Below are 26,784 nucleotides of genomic sequence, written 5' to 3' on the forward strand. Positions count from 1 at the left end.
TTTTAAACAAGCACCGCTTCCCTCTGTCTGTCTCAGGTTACCATGAAAGGAAAAACCAGCAGAGGATGCAGCATTTCCGTCTCCTGTCTTCCGAGCAGCAGCGCGTTTACCGACTGTGGTCGCATAGGTATCAGCTCGGCGACTGCTGTTACCATTTCTAATGAGGCGCCCATTCTCCCCGGTGACATTAATAGGCTGCTATATTTATTGGCAATGAAGGAGTGAGGAGGAGGAGGAGGAGAAAAGAAGAGAAACTAAAAGAAAGAACGGTTCTGTGCTGTTCTGCCTTCTGCTTCCTCTCTTTTTGTCTCCCTGTCTCCGCCTTCTCTCAAACAGCTCGTTACACTAACAACCTTTGGCTCAGGAAAGTTGGACAGAAGAGGGAACAAGTCTAATCATCAACACAGACACAGTCACAGACACAGACAGATTAGTCTGGTTTTCAGTGATGCAAAGTAACTGAGAGCATTTACTGAAGTACTGTACTTTAGTACAACGCAGGTACAACTTTGATAATTTGAGAAGTGACTTTACATTTTAAGTTTTTTTTCACCTAAAACATGAAAAGCTTAAAAAAATGCCACGATTTAAAGTACTGTCACTTCATGTAACAATATACATGTAGAGCTAAAACAATAAGTTGATTTATTGATTTGACTGACAACTGTTTTGACAATGGTTTGTTTTATTTTTCAAGCAAAACGCAAAATACTTAATAGAGGAGAATCCCCTTCTTCACATTGGATTTTGACTTCTGCCAAGGAGGTTTTGCTTTCGTCTGCGTTCGTTTTTGTTAGTTTAGTTTGTCTGTTATTTAGCAGGATTACGAATATTTACCTCAGAACTTGGTGTAAGGATGCAGTACGGGTCAGAGAAGAATCCATTAAATTTTGGAACCGACTCAGGATTTCTTTTTCACTTTCTTTAACATTGAGGGGCGTTTTTCTGAATTTTTGTTGATCTTAGAGAATAATTCATGGATTTTTATAATAAAATGTCTGACATGTTTAGGGGACTGATATTTATGAGTGTGTGAAATTAGGTATGGATCCAAACAAAAACCTGGATCTAGTAAATTTATTAAGTTTCATAGGGGGGATTTGGCGGAGATATGCGTTCTCTGAGTGCCATTCTTGTTTCAATAAGTGAAATGTATTTTTTATATTTATGGGGTTTGACTGATGAAAATAAGTCAAAAAATGTTTTTAGTTAAAATATGCAGCTGTGAAAGTGCCAACCCATGAAATCTAAATATTGTTCTTATCCTAAATGTAAATGTCTGGGGCGGGAGCGTGTCAAATCAATCGCACGCTGGCTCTTAAAGAAGTGATATCATTATGATATCACAAATTGACAGGCGAAAAAAAATGAACGCCAAGCACTCAAGCGTTTGCACGTTGAGTGAGAGAGGGAGAGCGAGAGAGAGAGAGAGAGAGAGAGAGAGAGAGAGAGAGAGCAAAAAGAGCGAGAGAGAGAGATAAAGGCTGAAATGTCCCATGTCTATAAATAGTCAGAGAGGCTGACAGTCAGGAACAAAGCACTTTACACCAGACATTCTGACAAGCTAGAGCAGCACAGGGACAACAAGGCCCGGTGTGTGTGTGTGTGTGTGTGTGTGTGCGTGTGCATGTGCGTGTGCGTGTGCGTGTGCGTGTGTTCCTGTCTGTCTAGTAAGTTTTACTATGTCCGCTCCCTATTCTCAGGACCCAGTTGACATAAGACTCCCTCCAGAGACTCTTCCAAAACATTTAATTAGCATCTGCACTTTATCCCTCCACTCATTATTTCCCCTTCACTTCTTCCCTTTCGTCCATCTCAGCCTCTTCCTGAATCTTCCATTTAAAATTGCTTCAGCGTAACAGCATGCAACGTGCAAATGTGATTTGTTTTTATCAGCGTCCTCCCTTTTCCTACAGTTTCCCCTTCACTCTTTCCTCTTAATTCTTTTTTTGACTTTTCTTTTCCTCTCAACCTCTTTCACATCTTTTTGCCTCCTGTTACTGAAGGTCGACCGTGGTGTTCGAAGCAATAGGGCGGCCGTGGCTCAGGAGGTAGAGAAGGTTGTCCACTAACCAGAAGGTCGGTAGTTTGATCCCCGGCTCCTGCATTCTGTAGTGTCCTTGGGCAAGATACTGGACCGCAACTTGTGCTTTAAGACTGTAGTCCATTTACCATAACAGTGAAATTGTGGTTGTGGGCCTCTGCTTGATCACGCCAACACACTAGCTGAACTTGTTTTGGTTTAGAAAAGTGGGACAGACGTTTTTTTATCACCCCCTAATCTTAAGTCGCTCCCTCCCCAAAGCACAGCGAGCATTAGACTGAGCTGAGGATGAAATGCGACTGCTCATTTCTGATAACACTATTTACACTCAGTTACCACAGTCCATGCAGTTTGGATTCCTATATTTTTGTGCTGCTAAATCTCTGTTAGCACGATCTCATGTAGGAATCCACGCTCACCTCCAGAACCCTTCCACTGATGTATCTGCTGCAGGTCTCACATTTCACCCCGTACTGGGCGTGGTAATCTGCCTCGCAGTATGGCACTCCATCTCTGTAATGTAGAAAATATGAATGAGGCTGCTGTAGCGTGTCTAACGCACAGTTTACCTATTCTGGAGAAAAAACTAGAGATGAAGAATATCAAAGACAATCATTTTAACAACTCACTTGCTGATGTATTCTCCTGTGAGGACCATGTTGCAGGTCCGACATCGGAAGCAGCTGACGTGCCACTGTTTCTCCAACGCCAGGAGAGACTGACCCTGCTTGATCTCGGCTCCACATCCAGCACAGTCTGGAGAGAACAAAGATGAGGGTTCCATAAAAAAAATAGCGACCAACAGAGAGAGGTGGCAAAAGTACACAATTCTTTACTCAAGTAGAAGTACAGATACTTGTGTTGAAAACGACTCAAGTAAAATGATAAACGTAGAGGATCTGAAATGTACACCAATTGTAAAAGTAAAAAATTCCCCTTTCTACCGGCTGCATGTGTGCAACGCAAGCTGAGACTCATGTCACATTAATATGTTCGAACACTGTTTAACTTACAGTGCTCTCACTTCAAATAAAATTAAAAACAATAACTTAAAACAGGGTTTCTTCACTTTCTTCCATGTTGTTACTCCTGGTCACAGACATAAGAGCCACGCCTCGTCTCCGCAGTTGAGTCTCACCTTGTCTTTTTCATTTTGGTAATGAAAATGTAGAAAGTACAGATATTTGTGTTAAAATATAGGGAGTAAAAGTAGAAAGTCGAAAATAATATGTAATTCCTGAAAAATCGACTTAAGTAAGGTAACAAAGTATTTGTACTTCTTTACTTCCCACCTCTGCCAAAGGAGGAATGAGTTCAGAGAGGTAAAGGGGAAGGGGGCCAAGAGAAAAGAGGAAATATAGAAGCAGTAGAAAGAGAGAAATTGAGTGTGCCACGGTGTAATTGTACATCTTCAAACAGCCCCTGTGCTCCGAAGTGTAGTTTTCTTCCCCTTTGGCACAACCAGCCCCTTAATCAATAGCCGGTCTAATGCTGGAGATTGCTGAGCTGTGTGTTCTCTCCACGGTAAGCACCGTTAAACATGACTGAGTGCAGGCAGGAAGCAGATATCACTGGAACAGCTTCAGGGCTAAACAGTCGCATGAATTCCCCCTCATGTATGAGTGTGTCTCTGTGTCTACACACACACACACAGACACACACAAATTCTTGCACCTTTCTCTTAGTGAGGACTTTCATCGGTGTGCCTAAACCTAACCGTCTTGGTCTGGAACCTATAGATCCTCATCCTCTATATCAAGGACCCCTAAAGTGACACAAATTAGACCATTTGACTAGAGTTTTGCTTTAAATGTGTTATATAGAAAGTGCATGGAATTCAGGACCAAAATAGACATATATTCTGTCAGTGTGTTACTAATGGATGAATCCCCTTTTGGCCACAAGGACCCTTTGGGGTCCCTGGACTGTACTTTGAGCAACCCTACCCAACAAGAAAAAGCTTCAAGTCAGACATATCTCATCTAAAAGTTGAATCAAGATGGCACTTCAAATACAGGAATACAAATCAGAGAGAGACAATCCAAAAAACTGAAACCACAAACTTGTAGAACTCACGGTGACTCCAACCTGAGAAGCTGAGCCTGAATATCAGAGATATGATTTTGTATGTTGGTGATATGGGGTTTGAGAGCTATTGACCGTCGGGCGTCGGCCAGTGTGGTGCCTTCGGCTCCCCATTTCAACAGTCAATGGACGAGACAGGGGGGAATCATCAAGATAACTTAATACTCCCTTACCCCAACATTACAACTAAATGTCTTACCCTAAACTAAACCTTATTCTGACCCTAAAAGTAAGTCTTAACCCTCAAACAGCCCCGAGGAACAGGCCACAAATTATTTCCCCTACTTTCCCTAATCTTAACCATTCAGTTGGGTTACCTATTTTTTTTTACATATACACCATGTCATTTTTTTCTAACCCTAATCCCTTCCCAAATTATACCCCCACCCCTCACTGTTTTATCATTCGTGTTTTCCTTTTATGGGCTCTCATATAATTTTAGAAAACTAGAAAGAATAAATATAATTTAGACTTAAAACAAAACAATGAATTGTTATATATGAAATAATTTGTGCCCTAACCCAAATTCTAGCCTCAACCCTAAAAGCAAGTCTTAAACTTCAAACAATGCTTTGAAAATGCGAGGACCGGCCAAAATGTCCTCACGTCACAAGGCCTATGCTCAAAATTACCTAATTATAAGTACACACAGGTTTGTGCAGCTATCCTTGTTAGGACATTGCATTGACTTCGATTCATTGTGGACAGCATAACCACAAACTTATTCATGACCAATTAATGTATAACCCTATCTTTAACCTAATCACATTTCAAATCTGACCACTAACCTTAACCACGAGCTTATAAATGATGTTTTGCGTCATTAGGACCAGGCTTTGGTCCCCATGAGGTGTACTGGTCCTGACAAGATCAGTATTTATGCTGAAAGTCATAAAGATTTAACAAAAAGTGGACACACAGAGGCTTACTGTATACAAGTACACTCCACATTCCATTTCCCTCAGAACGCCGCCCCGGCAAGATTTATTGACCGAGGACAGCGACGAGGCTGAAAATGATGCTCGGCTTCAGGGTGTCAAAATGCTGAAAAGAAGAGTCCATTTGTTTCTATTTGGAAGATGTTTGGCACAGCTCAACCTTTTCTGACCCGGTCCACTGCCCCTGTGAGAAGCCTGGGGCCACAAGGGAGGCAGCCCATCACTCTGCGCTGTCAGCCAAGACAAACTGTGTTTGCAGTAAAAAAAAAAACTGCAGTGTATTGAGTAAAGTTTGCGCAGTCTAAATAAATCTAAGTGTCACTCTGAGGTGACGGTGCTGAGTCTATGGGGACGAGGGATTCAGCTCCAGACTGAGAGACACTATTGAGTCAGTATTCAGTTCCTATTTTAGCCACAGAATGATATCAGTATTCGATCAACTGCAGTTATGCAACAGAGCTTGTGACCAGACATTATTGGCTTTGGTACATAAAGATTCACATTGAAGGAGAGAGGACAGAAAACTGCTGGCCACACCCTAAAGGCCCCATGACATGAAAAATAACGTTCCCTCAGTTTTACTCTTGTGTCCATGTGTTTATTGTTCATTTATCTGTTATATGTCAAATATGTGAAGAAAAAAACGAAAAAAAACAAATGATAAAGTATTTTGACATCAAAATCCCTGTATTCTTCCTTTATTAAACACAATAAAATGTTTTATGACTCATCCTGTTCTCAGGGGTGTACAATGATAATCCTCCCTCCCTATGATTATAAATCCTGATCCCCTGGCACTCCTACACTGTCCCATTCATTGATTAAATCTGCAGGCAAAGGTGGCAGCGAGAAAACAGGTCGTAATGACTTCCACTATCAAACTGCTAGTAATTGTCAACTCTGACACACATCCAGCACTATTGGTTGCTGCTGTGAATGCCAATCAATATCTGTGACAATTCCCGAAAGCTTCTTTTTTCTTCCGAACACACATAAATATTCAGAATCATATTGCACCCTGATATCTATTTCACAGGGTCCTTAATCTGTGATGTTACATCAGCTGTTTTCCTTTGGTAAGAGGCGTGGCCAGATGTGGAGCATGTTCAACCTCTTAACTTTCAAAATTAGCATTGGGATCCATATTTATTCATTTGTTTTATTTATAAATATAAAAAATATTAATAAATATTACTAATAACCAATAAGACTCCGTGTATTAATGCAAAAACTAATTTGGTTGGTCTCCCTTATGCAACGTCCTTTCCAACACTGTTTTCAGATGCGGAAACAACATTTTCCCAAAAAGAGATCTCAGAAGTCACAGTAGTGCAGATATAAGTGTATTGTTTTAAAATATAGTTTCAATATCCTTTTCCTACTCACTGGTTCACAGCTTTATCAAACCTGCAAGTTGCTCTGTAAAGGTTTAACCTGCACATGTCTTTGCAACAGCAGTAACTTCCTGCTTTTCAAACATGGAACATTTAGGGAAAGTCTAGCAAACAGCTGGTTAGCTTAGCTTTAAAGGCTTTAAAGATGTTGGTAGGTGGATACAGGTAGTTGAATTCAAACATGTTGCAGTTAATGCCACAATGATGCCCCTAATATAAAATGTATGATGTGGAATGAGAAGCATTCCGTACATTTTTACAGATTTACTACATTTAGAAAGTCATTATCCATAATTTCAAAAATCCATATATTTTTGCATTCATTTCGAATTGAGATGAGAGTCATCCTTAGTACGAGCACATGAATGGGACATGAAACTTGATTAGGGTTATAAAATGTAATTCCTCTGCTTCATCAGTGCATAAATGAGCAAACTTCGATTTTGTAATCTTTTCCACCAGGACAAAAATCAATTTCAATATGTTCCTTCCCTTCAAATCCCTTCAAATAATAACTTTGCACTTGGCAAAGTGCATTTCCACCACTTTTCTATCCTCGGCGTCTATTTGCATTCTGCTTGTTTCACAAAATTATGGAGGAGCAGGCAGTGCCAGCCGGTGCATTACATTAAGTGTCTGCACTCTGTGTCCCGTCTCATCGACTGCCTCCTCATAAGTCAGAGTGCTGAACATGTACCTGGGGAGCTGTTTGGATTTTATTCTCCTGAATGGAGCGATCGTGGAAGGACAGTTACTCACCGTCTCTCTGCCATCTGTTATTACTGCACAGCTAGTGAGCGGCAGCCTCCTGTCTGTGTGCAGCACTTCACAAATGATTCACGATTAATCACTATAGCTCTTTTATGGGATAATACTTTGTCATTTTTCCTGCTTCGCACTGAATAGGAGACGTCTGTGCTGCACATACCGGTATTATAAGGATTGTTTGCTTCATTATGTGACCAGTTGTGCATCAGATCATCTGCATGTTTAGTGTTGACAGTAATGAATGAATGATGTGTCTGTTTGTGTTGCGTAATTGTCAGCTGGCACATCAGCTCGACGGGTCCGACCACTGATCTGACAGACACTTGATTAAGCTAAATGTACTAAATGGGCCCCGCGGACACATCGCATTAGACTCGGCGCACTGCAACGCCTGGTGGCCCTAAACAGAGCGGACAGAGCAAGGCGGACGTGGGACTTACGGCTGGGCCCGTGGATCTTGATCGGTTCATTTGGCTTGACGAGTTTGTGCGAGCACTGCTGGCACACGCAGTTCTTTCCACTGAACGTCACCCGGTCTCCAATGGGGAAGGGTTTACTGAGGAGGGGAAAAACAAATCAAGAGAGAAAGAGAGAGAGAGAGAGAATTAGAAAAACTGTACACAATAGGATGTAGAATTCCCGCGGCCATTCTGCGTGTTTACATTAAATAGAAGTGCACACATGGAAATAACAAATGGGTACTGGCAGAAACATGATTGGGTGACAGACAGGCCACAATCCTGCTGACACAGGCTGCACACAGTCTGACTCCCTCTATTAACATGAAAATCTATTTGCAAACATTTGAGTCGACGGGTTAATAGGACGTTGACTGTCGCAGGAGCACCTGGCTGCTCTGTGATTAAAGAGACGATAATGTGACGCTGCCACGGGCTCCTGAAAGGAAAACTGCTCTCTCATTGAGAATGATAACTTATTAGGAAGACTGTGTGGCATGCATACTGATCCTAACTGCCTCTTTTTCTATCCGTCTGTCCGCCCAGCTCACTCCTCACACAGCTGTTGCGACCAGGGCACCGTTTTCCTCATCGCTTACACACACACACAGGCAGACAACACGACAGCGAAGCAAACATTTAATTTACCACTTCGTGGTACACTGTTTTGCCTCTCTCCTCCCTCTGCTTTTTCGCGACGACAGATTGATTTCTTTACGACCGGGGGAGGATGTGGGAATGAATGTGGAGCTAAAAGGCTTAGGGAAGGCTGTTTAAAAGACATAGATGGCAGTAATCCTTTTATTCCCCTGCTGAGGCCTGGAGCTGGACCCAAGGTCCAGAGGGAGGCTGAAGTCTCCAGCAGAGCTCACAGGAGAGCAGTACAGACGTGTACACACTGAGAGATGTACATACGCACGCAGGGTTAAAGGCTTGGGCAATATATACAGTGCAGGCAACTGTGGAGGCCTTAGAACAACTGTCTCTGTCTAAATGTGTGTGGTCCCAGTATTACTAATGTTGTTGGGACATAAATCAAGATTAAATGACAAAATCAACTATAATGCAAAAGGTGACAATGTGTTTAAGGCTAGGGTTAGGCTTAGGTTTAGGTTTAGGTTAGGTTAGGTTAGGTTAGGTTAGGTTAGGTTAGGTTGTGGTTAAGGTCAAGGTTGAGGTTAAGATTAAGGTTAAGGTTAGGGTTAGGTTAGGTTAGGTTAGGTAAGGTTTTGGTTAAGGTTTAGGTTTAAGTTAAGGTTAGGGTTTGGGTTAGGTAAAGCTAAGGTTAGGTTAAATTGAGGGTTAGGTAAGGTAAGATAGTGTTTGGGACAAGAGAGACATTTCAGCAGCTCACAAATTATACAACAAATAAAGCTCTGGTTTTACTGCTTCTTGTCAGAACACTCTTACAGACCCCGGGCTTCAGATGCTCTGTGGAGGACAGATGTCCCAAATCTGAGCCAACGTTTGAGTTAACATATGCTGAGCATCCAGAGACTCCGACCACCAGCAAAGTCATTACAATTTCATACACAGAGTGAATATATACGTACGTCGTATGAATGTTTGCTCAATGAAAACAACTGCTGACCCTACTTGTACTCTTTGTCCATTGAAAGTCAATGGTAGTTATCTTCATATGTTTGTTTAGATTCTGGAAGACGGTCGCCTCTTACCTCTGCAAGCTGTTTGCAATGGAGCTGCCCTGCTCACCTGTTACACTCATTCGGAATAACTTGTCAAATCTGGGCCTTACTTGAACAAAAAAAAGCGAGCAGTGTAAGCTGGCCTTGCAGTACCGAAAAAATTGGTTGCCATACATTGGAAGACTCCCAACTCCCTCTCTTTTCGTTGTTGGGTTCTGACGTACTTGGACATTGTAAACTTTTAGTTGTCAATGCTTGGGTTCCTGAAGTGAAGGAATCAGCTCTAGAGGCCTGGTTTCACTTTTAATGAATCTCAAGGACCTTTTTGGGGTTTCCTTTTTTTTCCTTAGCAATTTTTTTATTTATTTAACCCTTTAACCCTTTCGAAAATGATAATGAATATTTGATCATAAAACCATACATCACATAAACTACAGTCTACATATTTGTTATCTAGACTGATGAGGTACCAGTAACCTTGACCTTTGACCTTTGACCACCAAACTCTCATCCGATCATCACCCTTCAGTTGTTTGTAAAAAAAGCTAAACATAGAAAAACCAGAGCAGTCTGAGTTTATTTTTGAGGTTTGTATCTGTGTGCACTTTCGACCATGACATGCTAAATCTTGTACATGTCTGAGTGCCTGATCGTAGCTATCGCAGCCTACAGCTCAAACTGAGGACACAAAACACCACGATGGTGCAGAAAAGTGAGTAAGGTCTGTATTTGAACTCGTCTTTACCTGTGTGCTGCTCTCACTCCCTCAAGACCCTCTTGCCTTGTCAGCCTTTCTCAGCTCTTTAAAAATTCACACTGTTTACATATTTAATGCATGCTTTTTTTTTTAAACTGTTCACAGGAGTGAAGCTATTTCTGGGTTTGGAGATATGCCCCATGGCTTTGATCACAGCTGCTTCTCATAAACACAAAAGGAAAAGTAAGACGCGCTTTCTGCCTTCGTTAGGAGCTGAGGCCGTGATGACAAAGAGAAAAGGGGGACGATGATGGAGACGTAAAGGGAAGGCGATGGGATGATGATGATGATTAAGAGCAGGAAGACGATGACAGGAATAATGAGTAGGATGAGGAAGGGGAGGAGAAGAAAGACAGGAGGGGAGGATGAAGGGATAAAAAGGAAAAGAGGCTGCACAAGAAAGGGCTGTGAGGGATGTGACGGGGGGGCAGTCGGAGCAGGAAAGAGGAGATTCACCCTTCGGCACCTTGCTGTCTCTTCCACATAAGCTGACACACACACACACACACACATACACGCACGCACGCACGCACACACACACACACACACACACACACACACACACACACACACACACACACACACACACACACACACACACACACACACACACACACACACACACACACACACACACACACACACACACACACACACACACACACACACACACACACACACACACACACACACACACTGACTGTCTCCGGCCAGTTGGTGTCTGTTCAGTTTTCTCTGCCCACGGCTGCTGAGCATGACTGTGTGTTTATCAGCCAATGTTGAGCAGATACACGACAACAGACGAACACTAGTCTCCTGGGGCGAGGGAGGGAGGATAAGATCACTCTTATGTAAACCTCATGAGACAAAACCACAGACAGACAGGGAGGTAGAGCACGAGGAAGACGGGTGCATGTGTATATGTGTGTGTGAGTGTATACCTGCAAACACTGCAAACAAAGCACTTGGGGTGGTACGTGCGTCCCAGTGCCGAGACCACCTCCCCTGTGATGAAGCTGTCACAGCTGTCGCAGCGTGTACCGTACAGACGCTGATAGTCTGCTGTGCAGATGTACTCGCCCTTCTTCTGGAAGAAGCCAGATTGTGCAAGATCACAGTTACACACTGTGGAGAGAAGAGGGGAGAGAGAGTGAGAGAGCAGGAAAGTTGAAACATATGGACAATCTGTGGGCATCAGAAATGGTATTTTTAAGGCATTAAAATGTCAAAACACATCAAGATTTTCTGTCGTGCTCTTAAAATAAAGTTTAATAACAGAACACTCAGTAATATAAGTGTCTTACTTAACGTTTTTTCAGTTTTTTATATTCTGTCTCAGACCATATGTCTTGTGTTTTTTCAGCATGAACACCTTCCTTTTAACCTGTTTGTGTGTGCACTGGTGCTTTTTCGTGTGTGTGTGTGTGTGTGTGTTTGACGTCACACGCTAGCTGCTGGGGAAGTTATTCAGCTCCAGCAGACAGTGGTGAGCCAATTTGCTCTGATGAGAATATAATGATATAATCAGTGGAAAAGTCATTTTGTGCTAAACAATGTGGAGAAAGAGACAAAACAACAAAACACAAGTTCCCGGCATCATCAGAACATCGACACCAGGCTCATTACGCAGCAATGGGAGAGGCACTGAAATCATTTGCTGTGTACGTGAAAGGTGAGCGTGTAGTTTGTGTACTTGTGTGTGTGTCTCTTTATTGTATACCCTAAGCAGACAATGTGCGCTACAGCACTTTGCCGTGTAATTGAGAGTGGATTCCAGTGACAGTAACAGTATAGCTAAAAGGCATTTTCACGGATCACTGGCCAGTGTGGTTTCTGGTCTCTGGTTTCTACCTACACGCTGCGGTTACCAAGAGGAAGAGTTGACAGTTATTGTGACCTCCAGCTGGAGAAAAGGCTGTGAGCTGACACACACACACTGCCCTGATGAAGGTCATATACTGTGTTAAACAAATCCAGATTTCCGTGTCTGCATGCAATAACCATCCAAGTCTCAAAAGGAGACCTATGATAATTTTTCAGTTTTTCTCCTTCCTCTGGTGTGTTTTAGGTGTTTGTGTATTTAGTAGTTCAGCAAAGTTAAAAAGCCCAAAGTCTGGGCATTAACGTGAAATCATGGGACATCATCTGCATAATGCACGTTGAGCTGCTAGTTTGTTTAATTACAAGGCCAGGTAAAGAGAGAGCGGAGGCCGACATTTCCTTTGCGCACTGGAAGCGGTTGACCAATCACAGCAGAGTGGGCCAGCTTTAATTGAGCCAAAAAGTTGGCTGGCTTAGCTTCGCTTAGCATACATACCGTAAACATGGGGATACAATATAGCCCACGGATCTAGATTTGTTGGATCTAGATCGTAGATATGTGCAAACTAGGGGACTTTAAAGATGCTATTAGATTTGAGCTGGTTCACCCTGCTTCCATTTGAAGATAAGTAAATCTCCTCCTCTCCGGCTTACAGTGTAGAACACAACATGGAAAATCCATTACTAGCCCTGCTGACCTTGTTGTCTTTGATAACAGATGTTGTTTTGTTTAATTCAGCGTTTTATACAACTGCTTACATGCATAGGAGATGAGCTATTGTTTAGATTAATCTGCTACAGGCATGCCCAGTGTGTGAGTGGTCATGTGATATGTGTTTTCAGTCACATTAGTAAAACGCTCTTGTGGACAGAGATCGCTTAAGTTTGAAACAGTTTTCAAAATAAAATGTAGTAGTAGGGATGTAGCCTGAATCTGCTTGAATTTCCTCAACTGATTTCATCTTTTTCTTGTTTCCAAAAAGTTGGACTCTAATAAAATCTCACATCCTATATGGCAACAAACAAATCCTGAAAACTGTCTCTTCACTGAATCCAAAGTATTAAAAATGGGAATATAATAGACAGAGAAAAAAATGTTATTATTGAGATTAACACCAGATTCACACTCAACACACCACCAGTTAATGAAATTAGTAAATAAACACAAATCATCATTCTGCTTGTCGTGGAATGAATAACCTCGGATATCAACAACAGACTGCTGATACATGGCTTCATACTGGTCACGTTTGAATGGAGCTGCTGCTGCTACAGGCGATACTTGGCTCCCTACGGCCACCAGATTTCAGTGTTCGCTGGCAGGCCGAGTTTAAAGACACACACGCACGCACACAGAAACAGACACACGCACATAAACCCTTCAAAGGAGCTCATTTAATCTCAAGCTGTTTATGAGTGGAGCATATTGACTTAATGGCGTAATAAAAGATCAATGGGCCATCACTTAAAAACAAAACAATCTCAGCTCCCACAGGAGGACGGAGACACATAAATCCATCCCCGATGAGATGGCACCGAGCGTACGCAGAGATTGGATGATGAAATGAGACAGTGTGTGTACGGTGAGATATGATGATGGATCTTTATCATTGTGACGGGTCATTGGCATCGAGGCGAGGCGGCTGCAGGAGTGCAGGAGTAGGTGGGAATGTGAAAGACGATAGATTAAAATAGCTTGTTTATAAAAGTGGGTGTGTTTGTGCACATGCATGTGAGTGTGTGCATGTGTGCCGACCACATTTCCAGATCTGCTGAACAATGGCACAGAGTTTGAAAAAGTGGCTCCGCTGCAGTTTGAACCAGACTAACTCAGGCTCTAACCAGAAACCCAAATCACATGCTATCTGATGCTTTCATGGAAAAGGGGAATGGAGGACTAATTATTTCCACATATACTGAGCTTTTTGCGATGATAAAAAAAATCCTATGACTTGAAATGCTCCATAGTGTTCTTTAAACGAAAACAATAATTTGTTGAAAACTAAATTGTGGTCAGATTTACCACTATGATTTTCTCTGGTGTCTTTTTTCTCTTTCCTGTCTCTGTCTCTCTCTCTCTCTCTCTCTCTCTCTCTCTCTCTCTCTCTCTCAGAATTACTTTTCAATCTGCACTCGAATTGATTTTCAAATGACAATCTGGCTCAATTAGCCTAATGCACTTCATTAGCATTCGGATGCCTGACCACATCGTAGCCGACCGACTGGACCTGCTCCGGCTGGATGGTTCACCTGTTACGGCTAATCGCATTGTTTGCTTTTGACCGGATGATTGGATGGATGCATCGCAAAGGACGTCCCCCTTCCTCAGTTGCTATAGGAGACGTAAACCTTCCACAGTTGCCCTAGAGACAGCCAGGTCCCACTATGAATGATGGGGTGGTGGTGTGATTAAACTGGCAGCTGTAAAAACCAAATGTTTTCAGGGATGATAACTTCAAATGTTTCATGTGTTTGTGAGAAGCACTACAGTCAAGTTTTTACTTGAAAATGAATATGTCATCTACAGTATATCTACATATGACTCATTTGATAAGAAATAATGTGGGTCAAACACAAAAAATTCTCACATCTGAGTACATAATATTACCCTATGAAGTTTATTCCTAAATATTAAGGTATATGTATAGTAAGCTGGTTTCAGACATGCATTGAACTCTGGGGATCTTCTGGAGTTTCTCCAGAGGTGTATGTGTGATCACACATGTCTGAGGGAGAGCCTGCAGACTTTCTGTGGACTTTCTCCACCAGGCCCCCTAGTATAAAGTCAGCAGAATCCAATGTGAGCGCACAGCAGGGGATCCCCCGCTGGATTCACCACAAGCAAGTGGGGGAAAAAACGAACCCTATCATATCTTCGGATTAAAAAGCGGGGCCACACCCGAAGAAGACACAGATGAAGATATCAAGATATAAATCCTGCCTCTGCCTGCTGCACCACCCCCGCACCTGAACAGATTTCCAAATTCAGTAGTTTTGACCATTTCAGTAAAATTAAAGAATAAGATTAATATAAATAATTGGAAAAAAAGATCTCATTCATAACAAAAAAAAGACATCATCACAATCTAGAGAACAACAGTATTCATCTTAGGTTATGTACAAGTTTAAATCTGCTGTGTGTGCGACTACTGAAACCGAGTGGATCAATTTCCATATAACTTGAACAGTTATTCATTACGTAATGTATATTTTGTTGTGCACCAATATGAATGATAATGAAGGTGAATTACATTTAACTGAACAATTGCAAAGTGACTTGTAATTTATGTGCCAGAAAAAATAATAGTGCAATATTAATTAAGTAATAATAAAGGAAGTAAGGAATCTATATTTGCACCCTTTGAAGATTTACTGAGCAAACTTTAACATTACATTCTTCCAACCTCCCTCAAAGAGCCTCCACTTTTTGAATCCTGCTTTCAAACACGCCCTCTAGTTTTCTGCTTGTCTCCCTTCAGTCCCAAGCATCAAGCAGAAGCTTTAAACTAATCCCTCCACATGTTGCAGTTGCCAGTGCAGAGGGTGGAGTCGGGTTGAAGCTCGGTGTCTCCTCCGCTGCTCCAGAGATGTGGTTTGGCTTGGCTCTGAGAAGAAAGGTTTTGGTTGCAGCCGCACAACCAGCACCACATGATGCGGACACCCGCCCATAAAAACAACAGCCCGATGCAACCGATGTAGAGTCAGAAGAGTCGGTTTCACTGTCCCATGATTGGCTTTCAGGGATTTATACTGTTGCTACTCGTGGGAAAGCGTACACAAATCATAGTTATGTGGAATTTCAATAATGAAAAGTTTTGTTTGCATGAGAAATGAATGTTACAGAGACACATCATCCTAAACTAAACATAATCAGCTTTAAAAGACTAAACTGAAAGACTTCATTTCATCTGTTTGCTCATTTTATGATCTTTCCCTGAATGCCGCTCTAATGAGAGAAATGAAAAGATGCTGATTCTCCATCATATTGGGATTTTTTTTTTTTTTGGCAACGCAGGAAGTTAACATCTAAAGATTATAAATCTGGTGATTAGAGGCTAGCATGTAGGCTGGTGCCTGCAGCTGTGGTCATTAGAACCACACTGATTAGACACCCACAGGGGGTCTGCATGATTGGGTATTTATCTCCAGCCAACAGACGCAATTAAAATTCCCATCTCAAAGTCGGCCTGGGCCGGAACCCCAAAATAGTCCTGACACCCCTGTCCCCTCCTCCCCTTCTCTTTCTCTGTCCTTCCGTTTCAAGACGCCTTCCAAGTCTCTGTGGCTCTGAAGCAAAAGATGTCCACTTAATCTTAATTTGCACCGTCTGTTCTCACTATCACAGCGCGCACCTCCATGCAACCTCCCCTTTCTTCCACAGTCTCCCCTCTCTCCCTCAGCTCATTATGATGCTGTTAGGTCTTCATCATGTGCTATTAGGTAAATGGACATGCTTTGTATAGTTCGTCAGCGTAGCACTGCTGCATATCCTCGTGGTTTTAGTGCTGCTGTCGACATTATGCTAATGTTTAGTGTTTTCAGGGTAATAGAGGATGGTACATACAATTTAACAGAGGGGACATGTATGTAGCAGAGCAGTGACAAGTTTCAGCAGGGGAGGTGCTCACCTATTCACCCCCACATCTGCACTACCAACATGGGGCCCGGGCTCCTCTGAGCTCCCCCTGCCCCCCCGGTTCTGATCCCCTCCGACAGGAGGAAACACTCCAAGAGTAAATAATGTGTTTTCTCAAGTTGTGCCAAATCGCAGGGTGGGATAAGAAGTGGTCAGACCGACAGGAAGAGGAGAGAAACAAAAGTCCTACAGTCCACACTGCAGCAGCCCTGTGAACCTGTTCAAGCTGACATAGTGCTTTGACCCTGATACTAACATGTTGGTATTATATTATCATGTCACCAATTTAGTTTAGCATGTTAGCATAGTAACATTTGACAATGAGCACTACAATGGAAGATTTAAATTTCATTAGTTAAGTGTAGTTTAGCCAAAAAGCTAGATATAAATGCATTTTATAATGAATCCAAATTATGAACTTGCTGGTGGTGCCAGAGGGAAAAGTCAAAGTATCAATGAAGTCAGTGGGATACATCTTCTGGGGACCATGAATGCCATGGCTGTGTGCCATTGTCATTTCATGGTGTATATGTCAAGCTAATATACAGAATTATTGGAAAGTTTGACTTGGTGATGGTGCTACAGCAAAAGTCAGAGGTTCAACAAAGTAATAAGAATTAATCCTCAGGGGAACAAGATGGTATGCCCTAAATTTCATGGAAATCCACGTAATACCTATAAAGACATTTTGCTTTGAATCATAAATGTTTACTTGCTGTTGTCGCCAGAGGAAGGGTCAAAGGATTGATGAAAGTCAGTTGGATATATTGTCTGGGGACCATGAATGTCATGATTGTGTCAATCCCTCACATCTATGTGAACCTATTTTACTGAATTACTGGAAAGTTTGACATGGTGCCGGAACTACAGCAAACATAACAAAGTAATTAGAATTATTAAAATGTGCACCAGATTTCATTGCAACCAACTTCATGCTTATTATACTGTATATTGTATTTTTTATTTCAAATATATTTTCAAATATTTAGTATAAACATTTCAATATTTCAATCAAAACTAAAAAGGTCAACATCATGGTTTTACTAGGTGGTAGAGTTCATCCTCTGGGGACCGATAGTTGTTGAGATCGTTTGGACCAAAGTGGTGGAGTTACTGACACTACCCTTGCACAGCTGAACAGTGACACAAGGCATAAGGAGATGTGACCGTAGAAAAGAGCAAGAGGAGAGAGAGCGGGGGAGCGAGGCAGCTAAAGGCTAAAGCAGAGAGAAGTAGTGCATGAGTGACAGGGTTACCCCAGCATTTGGCTGTGGTGGCTGATGGAGACAGATGGTTGCCCAGTGGAGTCCCTTCATACCAGCAGACCAGCCCTGCTGCTGAGGCCTTCGGCTTTTAACCCTCTGAGGGCTGATAAGAGACTCAGCTGAGGGAGAAACAGGCGTGAATGAGATCACAGACACACAGAGATAACCAAACTGTGAGAGATGGGGCCTTGTGCAGCTCTGGATCTGCTGTGTACACATGCACTGTGTATTTGTTCAACACTGCACGGTTTGTCACTTAATGATCCTCTTTATCATTCAGAAATCACTCCTTCGCTGAGCCAGACACTTAAGCGGCTGCAACTCACCGTGGCCCACACACACACACACACACACACACACACACACACACACACACACACACACACACACACACACACTTAAAGACAATAGGCAGTGCATCGGCGTCTGAAAACCCCTGAGGACGGTGGTGCTTCAGAGAGACAAGCGGAGGAATAATCCCTGTCATCTGTCTTGGATCCCGGAGAGTTGTCGGGTAAAAGCACCGCTGCCCTCCGCGCTCCCTTCTCTGTCTGTCGGAATCTCTCCCTAGCAACCAGGCGCTGGTGTGGTGATTGGACCAGCGCACCAGCGGTTGCTATAGCTACAGGAAGCTCCCCTTTCCCTGTAACCCCCCACTTTTTCTCTCTGTGCTGTGTCTTTCTTTCTGTTTCTCCTCATAACCTCTCTGTCTTTCTTTTTTCTCTTTATTCTTCATACTATTTGTCTTCTCCCTCCCTTCTTCCCACTGGCTTCTTCTCTATCCAACCCCCCTGCCTTCAGAGATGCTGTAAAGCACAGTGGGTTCATGTTATTAACACTGAGGATGAGTGATGGGGCTAATGGCATCCAAAGGGAGGCTGGACTGACTGAAACAGGTCCACGGAGGAAGAGACAAAGCTGCTACAACAGCCCTGGTGGGAGAACTCAGCTCAACATATAGCATTGGCGGAGCAGTCAAATATTTATCTGACCTCTGTGCAAATCTGTGATTCCCCTTAGAACTGTTTTATAAGACATGATCTTTTCTGTCTAGGGTGCTTGGAGGTTTACATATCTCTGCCTCTGTGTTTTCTTTTTTTTTTGTTGGAGCATGTGAGGCAACTTGCACAGGGGACACGTGTCTATATTGCCTTCGGTTTAAGCGAATTAGCCACTGACAGACCTCACCGCGTCTGCTGGAATCCTCAAGCTCCTATTATGCTTCAGAGGCCGGGGTAAGTGTGGTCACTATGTCATTGGGCCAGTATGCACGAGTCAGCCCGTCTGCCGGTAATACAACACCACATTGTCCGTACGCCACGCGCCCGTTGCTTCACTGAGAAAGTGCTACGGGGTCTACATAATCCACAAAATACACCCCCACTGCCTTCTCTGTGTCTGGAGTTGATGCATCAAGCTGTGAGACGGCTTCTGTCTCACAGCTTTTTCCACAGACTTCTGAGTTGATTGCGCGGCTGCTTTTTTTTTTTCTTCGTGCTATGATCAGCTGCTGTATAATGGGTTCAAATGGGAGGTTAAACGCACATGATTAGTGATCTGTTCTTCTTCTGACTAATGCATGAGAGGGAAATTATGATAATGTGGCATCCGGAAGGCGATGTGGCTTTAGAAAGAGCGCGCGCGATGGATGTAGGTGTTTTTTACTTGCTAAGTGAATGTGTGCGCTCACAGAGTATCTGTTTTAGGCAGAGTGATCATGATGTATCCTGTGGGGCAGAGTCAGCCCTTTTGAGAAAAAAGGAGACAGAAATAAGGGAAAGAAAAAAGAGGAGAGGGAGGAAAAAGGGGGAAATAACTACGATTTTACACCATGGTGGAAAAACCATGCATGAATGAACTGTGGCGGACACAATATCATTGGTCAAGGTCAATAACCCGGGTAGAAATGCTGATCCCCAAGAACGAAATCAAATGCTGAAACACACCCCAATCACAGAGTTCATAAACACATCAGACAGATAAGGCAATTGACGGCTGACAGCAGATTGTCACTCTGGTGCGAGTGTATAATACAGTTTAGCCATTAGCCTCCAAATCGCACACCCTGCATGCCAATGTCATCCTGTCCTGAGATGAGAAATTGATTTCATGCTTGGGTGACTGTCACCAGGAAAAGAAGGAGGGGAGGGAGCGACAGAAAAAAAAAGCTGAGGGAGAGGGAGAAAAACTGAAAGAAAAGCAAAAAAGAGAGATAGAAAAGAGAGTAATCCTGCTACTCAGCCTCAGAAAATATACAAGAGGAGCTGATTATAAGCAGACAATAGTGACACAGACAATACAGAGTGGATGGAGTTTCTGAAGTTCAAAACAACATGCAACACGTTTGTGTGCGTGAGCGTGGGTTTACAATAAAAGCTTTGGAAAACTGCTGGCTGTGCAGAGGCCCATGCCGGAGAGCACATTATGGGCAGGGATGTGGCAGAGCCTGGCCGCACAATAACGCCCCGTTGCCTCACGGGACGAGGAGAGCTCTCTGGAAGATGAGAGGGGGGAGGGCTGTCTGATAGGTGTGTTTAACGTGATGCTCGTCGATGACAGTTTTCCATTACTTTAACAAGGCTGCGAGCAAAGAGGCTGAGAGGAAGAGGAGAGTCAGACTGGTGTTACATTCGAGTGATGATGTAATGTTTAGGCGACAAACAGCACCCCCATCCCCCCTCTTCTTCTCCTCATGTCTGCTCGCTTCCTGTGTCCCCCACGCACACACCCTTTTCCTCCAGGGCACAGAATACAGCCTTCTGATTGGGTAATAGCACCATAGAGATGCTGAGAATATCCACCAACCAGGGCCCGGGTGCCCCCTTCACACCGTTACCACAGCAACCCCTCACAACTCCCAGTGAGCGTGCATGTACGTATGGATGCGCACGCTCGTATGCATGGGTGCATGTGTGTATGTGCGCACTACGAGCTTGTGTTTTCATGTGTTGCGGCGACACGTAGGGAGCATGTAACAACAACAACCCTCCAATGAACAGACTTCAGTGAGTTTGACTGTAGAACAGCTTAGTGGAATGATGCTCATACAATGACAAACACAACTCACTCAGCTTCTTCTCCTCCAACAAAAGCTGCTGAAGACATGACTTATATAAAAAAAAAAACAGCTTTGAAAAATAGCCCACAATAACTGAGTCATTTTAAGTTTTATCTACAATAAGTTTTCTTTAACAAAAAAATTAGTTTTGTGCCTCTCCCTGGAAATTCAATAAATGCCTTTAGAACACAGTGCTGGGAGGCAGCGCAGACACACACACAGACATCGTAAACAGCTTGCTAGAGCTAAGTTGTCTAAGGTGTCGAGCGAGGACTCCAGTAGCAGCACACACACCTTTGCGACAGAAATGTCATTCCACGGCCGTCCTGAGCAATTTGAAACACTACACAGGCAGCAAGTGCCGAGAGCGCTGGGGCTAAAGTGTTTAAGTGGAGCGGTGGTCTCGAACCATTCGACCCGCTGGCACAGGCACCTGTCTCAGCCAGCGGTTCAAACCACGTGTGTGTGTGTGTGTGTGTGTGTGTGTGTGTGTGTGTGTGTGTGTGTGTGTGTGTGTGTGTGTGTGTGTGTGTGTGTTTGTGTGTGTGTGTGTGTTGTGTGTGAGAGACAGCCGAGACAGCAGGATAGGATGGTGGACGTCCGTGAATGGTACACGATGGGAAAATGAGGATTCCCACTCATGAGTGGTCGCTGGTGGCGGGTCGAAGGTGCATCTTTCATTAGACAGTGTTAACTTCTTTAAATACAGATACATTTTATGGTTATATAGCGACATCCCAAATGTTTGCCTCTGCATAAGAATTGGCCCTGAAAGGTTCAAAACGGTTTAAAACTGCTATGTTTATGTTTAACCCATAAATGTTGATTTTAATACCTTTGGAAATAAATGCGATGTTAAAACGAGAAATCAATGTATTTCATCGAAAAACAGACACGCTATTTAGTTAACAGCTCAAAAACACATTTAAGTCTGTAGTATCGGTTTGATTTAAAGCTGTAAACCTGTTTATTTGTATGTATGCACTAGGGTTATTTTGACACACGTGTGTTAGGGATGATACATTTCAAGCAAAAATATGGTTCACTGAGAACAAACCAACCATTCTTCAAAGACGCCTGTTGAGTCCACATGTCCTCATGTTTTTTTCAAACTCATCTGAAAAGTACCCCATGACTCTCCTTCCTTTAGAAATAGCATGAGAACACTTGCCTCGGGCCGCACAGCAGCATGACAAATAACATTTCTCGATTCTTTGATTCACAATTTGGAAATGCACAGATACATGACTGTCATGAGCCCCTTTCAGACCGGCAGTTAACTCTGTGCAAATGTCAGCAATTTTGCACGTTAGCTCTGTGCTCACAAAGGACCCCAAGTTATTATTTCAAAAGTTTTTCCTCGCTGTACCAAAACAAAAGAGCATCTCATCCACCAGATCACAAGCTTCCTATAATTTACTCCAACAGTCATACTAACTTACCATAATCGCAGCATGAAATACATCTGGCCTACAAAGTCCACAAATGTGAGCAAAGCTTGATTTAAAGTTCAAGTTATTTTAACCTTTGCCATCTTGGTCACAGACGTCCATCGTTATTTCTAGTCAAGTTTTATTTCTCGGACATGTATTTCCTACAGTGTTAAACAGATACACACATCCACATCCTGCACTGTTCCTGTCATCAGAGGATGTACCCCTATGACACCACTGTCCCCTGCTCACCTGTAGAGCTGCAAAGACAGTCTCATTAGACCATAGCATACAAGGGAAAATCCGCTGTGAGCTGGCAGGGCAATAACAAGCTAACCTAGCAGGAGCCTAAGTCCCCTGCAACGCACCTCTGATCCTCTCCAATCCCCACTGTGGGCTAATAGTAGCACTCAGCGTGTACAGTAGGAGACGGTTGAATGAGGGCACGCTGAGTATATCTGTCAGTGTGTAGTATTTGTAAAGACCAAGGTAGTTAGTTTGCATTCTACTACTGGAACCTGAGTACCATGTTTAACATGTCTGACCAGAGCCACCCAGGCCTGAGGACTTAGCGAGACAACACCTGTTTTGTCTGATCACTACAGCTGTTTGTCAACTCTAGCCTTTGCTGTGTTGTGGTGTCCGGGATCGAGTTGCTGTTTCTTACCGGTGCAGGTGAAACACCTGACGTGAAAGTGGGTCTCTTGTACTCGCACCACTTCTCCTTTACAGATTTCCCGACACCGTTGGCACCGGATCGGCCCAGAGCTCCGCTCACCGCCCGTCGACCCTTGGTGATGAGAGAAAAAAAAGACATTTAATTTTCTACAAAGAAAAAAAAACAACATACATTATAAGCTGCTTTGTGTTCAGCTTACTAAGAGATCTTACAAAGACAGAAGTTAGAGTTATGCTTCATTGTTTGTATTTTTGAACACAAGGTTTCACTTTTACGATGAGGACTTATTCGTGTGTCTGGCAACAAGTTGTGTTGTTGAAAAGCGAAGTTCTCCTAAATAAATTGACATGGACAGAGCTATGAACATTAGTCTGTAACATAGACTGTATATAAAGATGGATGACACGTCTCCACTTCCTCCCACCATCCAGAAGTGAGGCCAAAACATCCAGCACATGAACGCTGACGTCTTGTGCATTTGGAGTCAGAGTCTGCTCAGTAGCCAACGAGGGATGGAGCAGTGGTAACCAGGCCCCCGTCGATGCATGTGCTCAACCAATCACGAGTCAGTCTCAGCTGTCAATCATAACGTTGATCCTAGTTTTTATAGCATCAAACAACTATTTAAAACCAAACTTATTAGAAACATGAGCACTTGAAAAAACATCAGTGTGATAAGAACATCTGTTAATTAAACAGATGTGAACCTGATAAAACAACAGCGTGTTTCCAAAAGAAATAAACACATCATCTATTCTCAAAAGACAGAATGGATTCATTAAGCTTAACAAAACTGAGTTTCATTTCACAACTTTTCTCCAATGAACGCAGCCGTACAATACACTATAGACCGTGTGCAGTTCACACACTGGGATCAGTGAATAGCTCTGTGGACACTTCTGAAGCGGAGGTCTAACACCTGCAGTACGTAAGCTGGGTAAGCTCCAGGCTTTCGCTCGCACTTTCTCTATTCATCGCATACTCATTTGGGCTAACACAATTACACTAACACACATACACACACACACACACTGCTGCATCATGTCAGAGAGTGGATGGATCCACTTACCTCATCATGCATTAGACTACATGTCAGACTCCTGCATTTCATTGATTTCACATTGTCCGGAAGGGAAGTTCTCACGTGCAGCTTTATCAGTAGGCTAATGGTATAAATGCGATCACAAGGTGTGAAGGTCAAAGTGATTCATTTGATCTTGAACGAGTGAGGGGAAATGTATCTAAGACTTCTTGGGCTGTTACAGGCTCTTTAATAGTTCATCTTCTCCTCATGGCAAGAAACCGATTCTCCTGAATAAACCAGCAGAGACAACCAGGCTCCCAACGTCTCTTATTCAGCCCCTTCTACTTGAAGGAGCATCTGAGTGGTCCTACACATGGAGGAAGGGGTGTAATGACATATCCTGCTTCATCCTTCTGATTCCCTTTCACTGGACTAATCTCAAAGGACTCTCTGCACTTAAAAAAAGTCTGAGCAGCCTTTGCATGCTCCGAGCTCGACCACATTATACGCACGGTGTAGGCTGAGTGTGGGCATACATCCATGAGAGCAGGGGAAAATGTGTGCATGAGTGTACTTGTTTACTTTCCTGTACAAGACAGAACTGTGGGCAATGGAAATATGCAGGCATGATTAATTCCCACTTCCAATCTCCTACACTCAAGTCTCTGTTGGTTCATTGTTTCACCCACAATGCTGGCAGCACCGCTGGGACACACTGCCCCGCCTGATAAGTGCCCGACCACTGGTCCCAATAATGACACTCCCTTCAAACTGCGTGTTTCTCTATGTGTGTTAAAGGAAAGCAGTCTTTTAAAACCAAATGAGCAATACTGATCCCATCATGTATGACTGACTTCCTGTGTGCCAACACCTAGTGGAAACACACATGACATGTATTTACAATGCTGTAAATACATGTCAAATACAAGTGGGTAAAAAAATAAAAAAAACTCTTCCATTTTCTTCCATTTTCATGGCCGGGCAAACTTGTATTGGGAAGAAACATTCATCAAAACTGGCCGAAGTGTTGAATGTAGATTATGAACACATGGTTCAATTATACAGGAGTGCAGTCTTCAAAGCAAAGCTATTTTTCTATTTTCCAACAAGTAACTTCTAATTAATGAGATGCTTATGTAACTTGTTGAACCCACATGACAAAAGGCCATGACTAAGCAGAGAATCCAGGTACACAAACAGCTCAGGAGCTGAAGCATTACATAACTCTGTCTAATTGTGTCAGTGTGGTTGTTCTCATTGAACGCAGCCAAGCTCTCGCCATCCTATTAGGGAGCTCTCGAACGAACCCTCCATCCCCGGCCCAATGCTGAAGTGTTAAGTCATTCCTCAAATGTTAGCCACCAGACTACAGGTGTTATCCACTGACTCCAAATCAGTGGCGATTGCCCCGAGAGAATACAGCCTCCAGCAGACAGGGGATAAGAACAGGGCCGGGGTCAGAGGGGCCGCCAGCGTCCCTCTCGGGACTGAGAGGGTTTGCTGCTATTTCTGCCCCTGATCTGACAGCCCTGGGGAAGAGCACGCCGGGAGCTGCAGTCACAAGGGATGCTGGGAGATTGGTGGTGACGAGTGAGATGAGAAGGGCAAAGACTCAAAGGGGAAGCAAGGCAAAGGCCATGAATTATCAGAGGGAAAAATGTGTTGCTTTCTAACCCAGGTTTGCTTTTCTCAAGTTTTGTGTTGTTTCTACTCACATGTCCACACATCATCAGTTATAATAATTAATTGTATGAATTCTAGACACAGGGATCTCATGTGGAAAGATTTCACCAGGTTTAAATAATGTCTTTTACACCTATAGTCACAGTTATTAAGCTCAATAGGAATAAAGAACTTACATTTTCCTAATCTAATGTCGACAATCCAAAGTGGAGCAGTTCTGCCATAAAGGCTGCTTATTCATAAGACTATTACAAAGATGTGACTTATTTAAAGACTATTTTGTGACAACACATGTTCAGCAGTAGGGCTGTAGTTTTGGCAACATACCACTGATACCCAATGGGAAACACCCCAAAACGTATGGAACTTTGCAGGTTTGAAAAATGGACCCGTGCAGTACTCTTGTAAATGGTAAATGATCTAGCATTTTTCTAGTCTTGATGACTACACAAAGGGAAAGAGAAAGGGCAATTTGGGGTTTAGTATCTTGCCCGAGGACCCTCTGGCATGCAGAATGGGGAAGGCTGGGATCAAATCGAATCGAATCTTGTACAAACTGTCACAATCTCATTCATTGCTGTAAGTGCACATTTTACTATTCAAAATACCTCTCTGAAATATGCATCTTATAAAAATGTGTCTCGGTACCAAGTTAAAAACATGAAGGATCACATAATAACCTGACCCACCCAGGGTCAAGCTTAATGTCAAAGTTCACACTTTGTCTCCACAACCCACAAAGTGAAAGCACAACAATAACAGATCAGCAACAGCATCATCATTCCTCCATCTGTGTCTGCACACAGGATAAGTTCAGTCACCGTATAGGTGTGTAGGCAGTGTTCAGAGCTCAGTACACAATCACTGTAATAACTTGAAGTATAAAATGGACCAAAGCAGACTTTAGCATTACTACGTGTGAAAAGTAAACATAAAATACAAGTAGCCTGTGTAGACTGCAAGATTGATTCGAACACACAAGTGTATTTGATTAGTCATACGAAGATGGATGACTCAACACAACCGCCTGTGACAACAAACCTTGAGGTTTATTGTCTCCAGTGACTGAGAGATTCAGTCAACATTCCTTCAGAG

General features: G+C 43.0%; 1 protein-coding gene across 7 annotated transcripts in view; it reads right to left on the minus strand.

The window, feature by feature from the left end:
- The window catches only part of ablim3 (actin binding LIM protein family, member 3), a 46,521-nt gene that overhangs the window by 14,599 nt on the left and 5,138 nt on the right, over positions 1-26,784 (minus strand). For all 7 annotated transcript variants that reach the window (XM_035162045.2, XM_035162044.2, XM_035162043.2 and 4 more), the window contains exons 2-6: positions 22,971-23,093; positions 11,032-11,215; positions 7,670-7,785; positions 2,674-2,800; positions 2,464-2,557 (exon numbers count right to left, since the gene is read on the minus strand). In XM_035162045.2, coding sequence (XP_035017936.1) covers positions 2,464-2,557; positions 2,674-2,800; positions 7,670-7,785; positions 11,032-11,215; positions 22,971-23,093 — 644 coding nt within the window. The remainder of the gene's footprint in view (positions 1-2,463; positions 2,558-2,673; positions 2,801-7,669; positions 7,786-11,031; positions 11,216-22,970; positions 23,094-26,784) is intronic.

This window comes from Hippoglossus stenolepis, chromosome 7 (assembly GCF_022539355.2).
Source record: "Hippoglossus stenolepis isolate QCI-W04-F060 chromosome 7, HSTE1.2, whole genome shotgun sequence".
In the NCBI taxonomy this organism is placed as follows: domain Eukaryota; kingdom Metazoa; phylum Chordata; class Actinopteri; order Pleuronectiformes; family Pleuronectidae; genus Hippoglossus; species Hippoglossus stenolepis.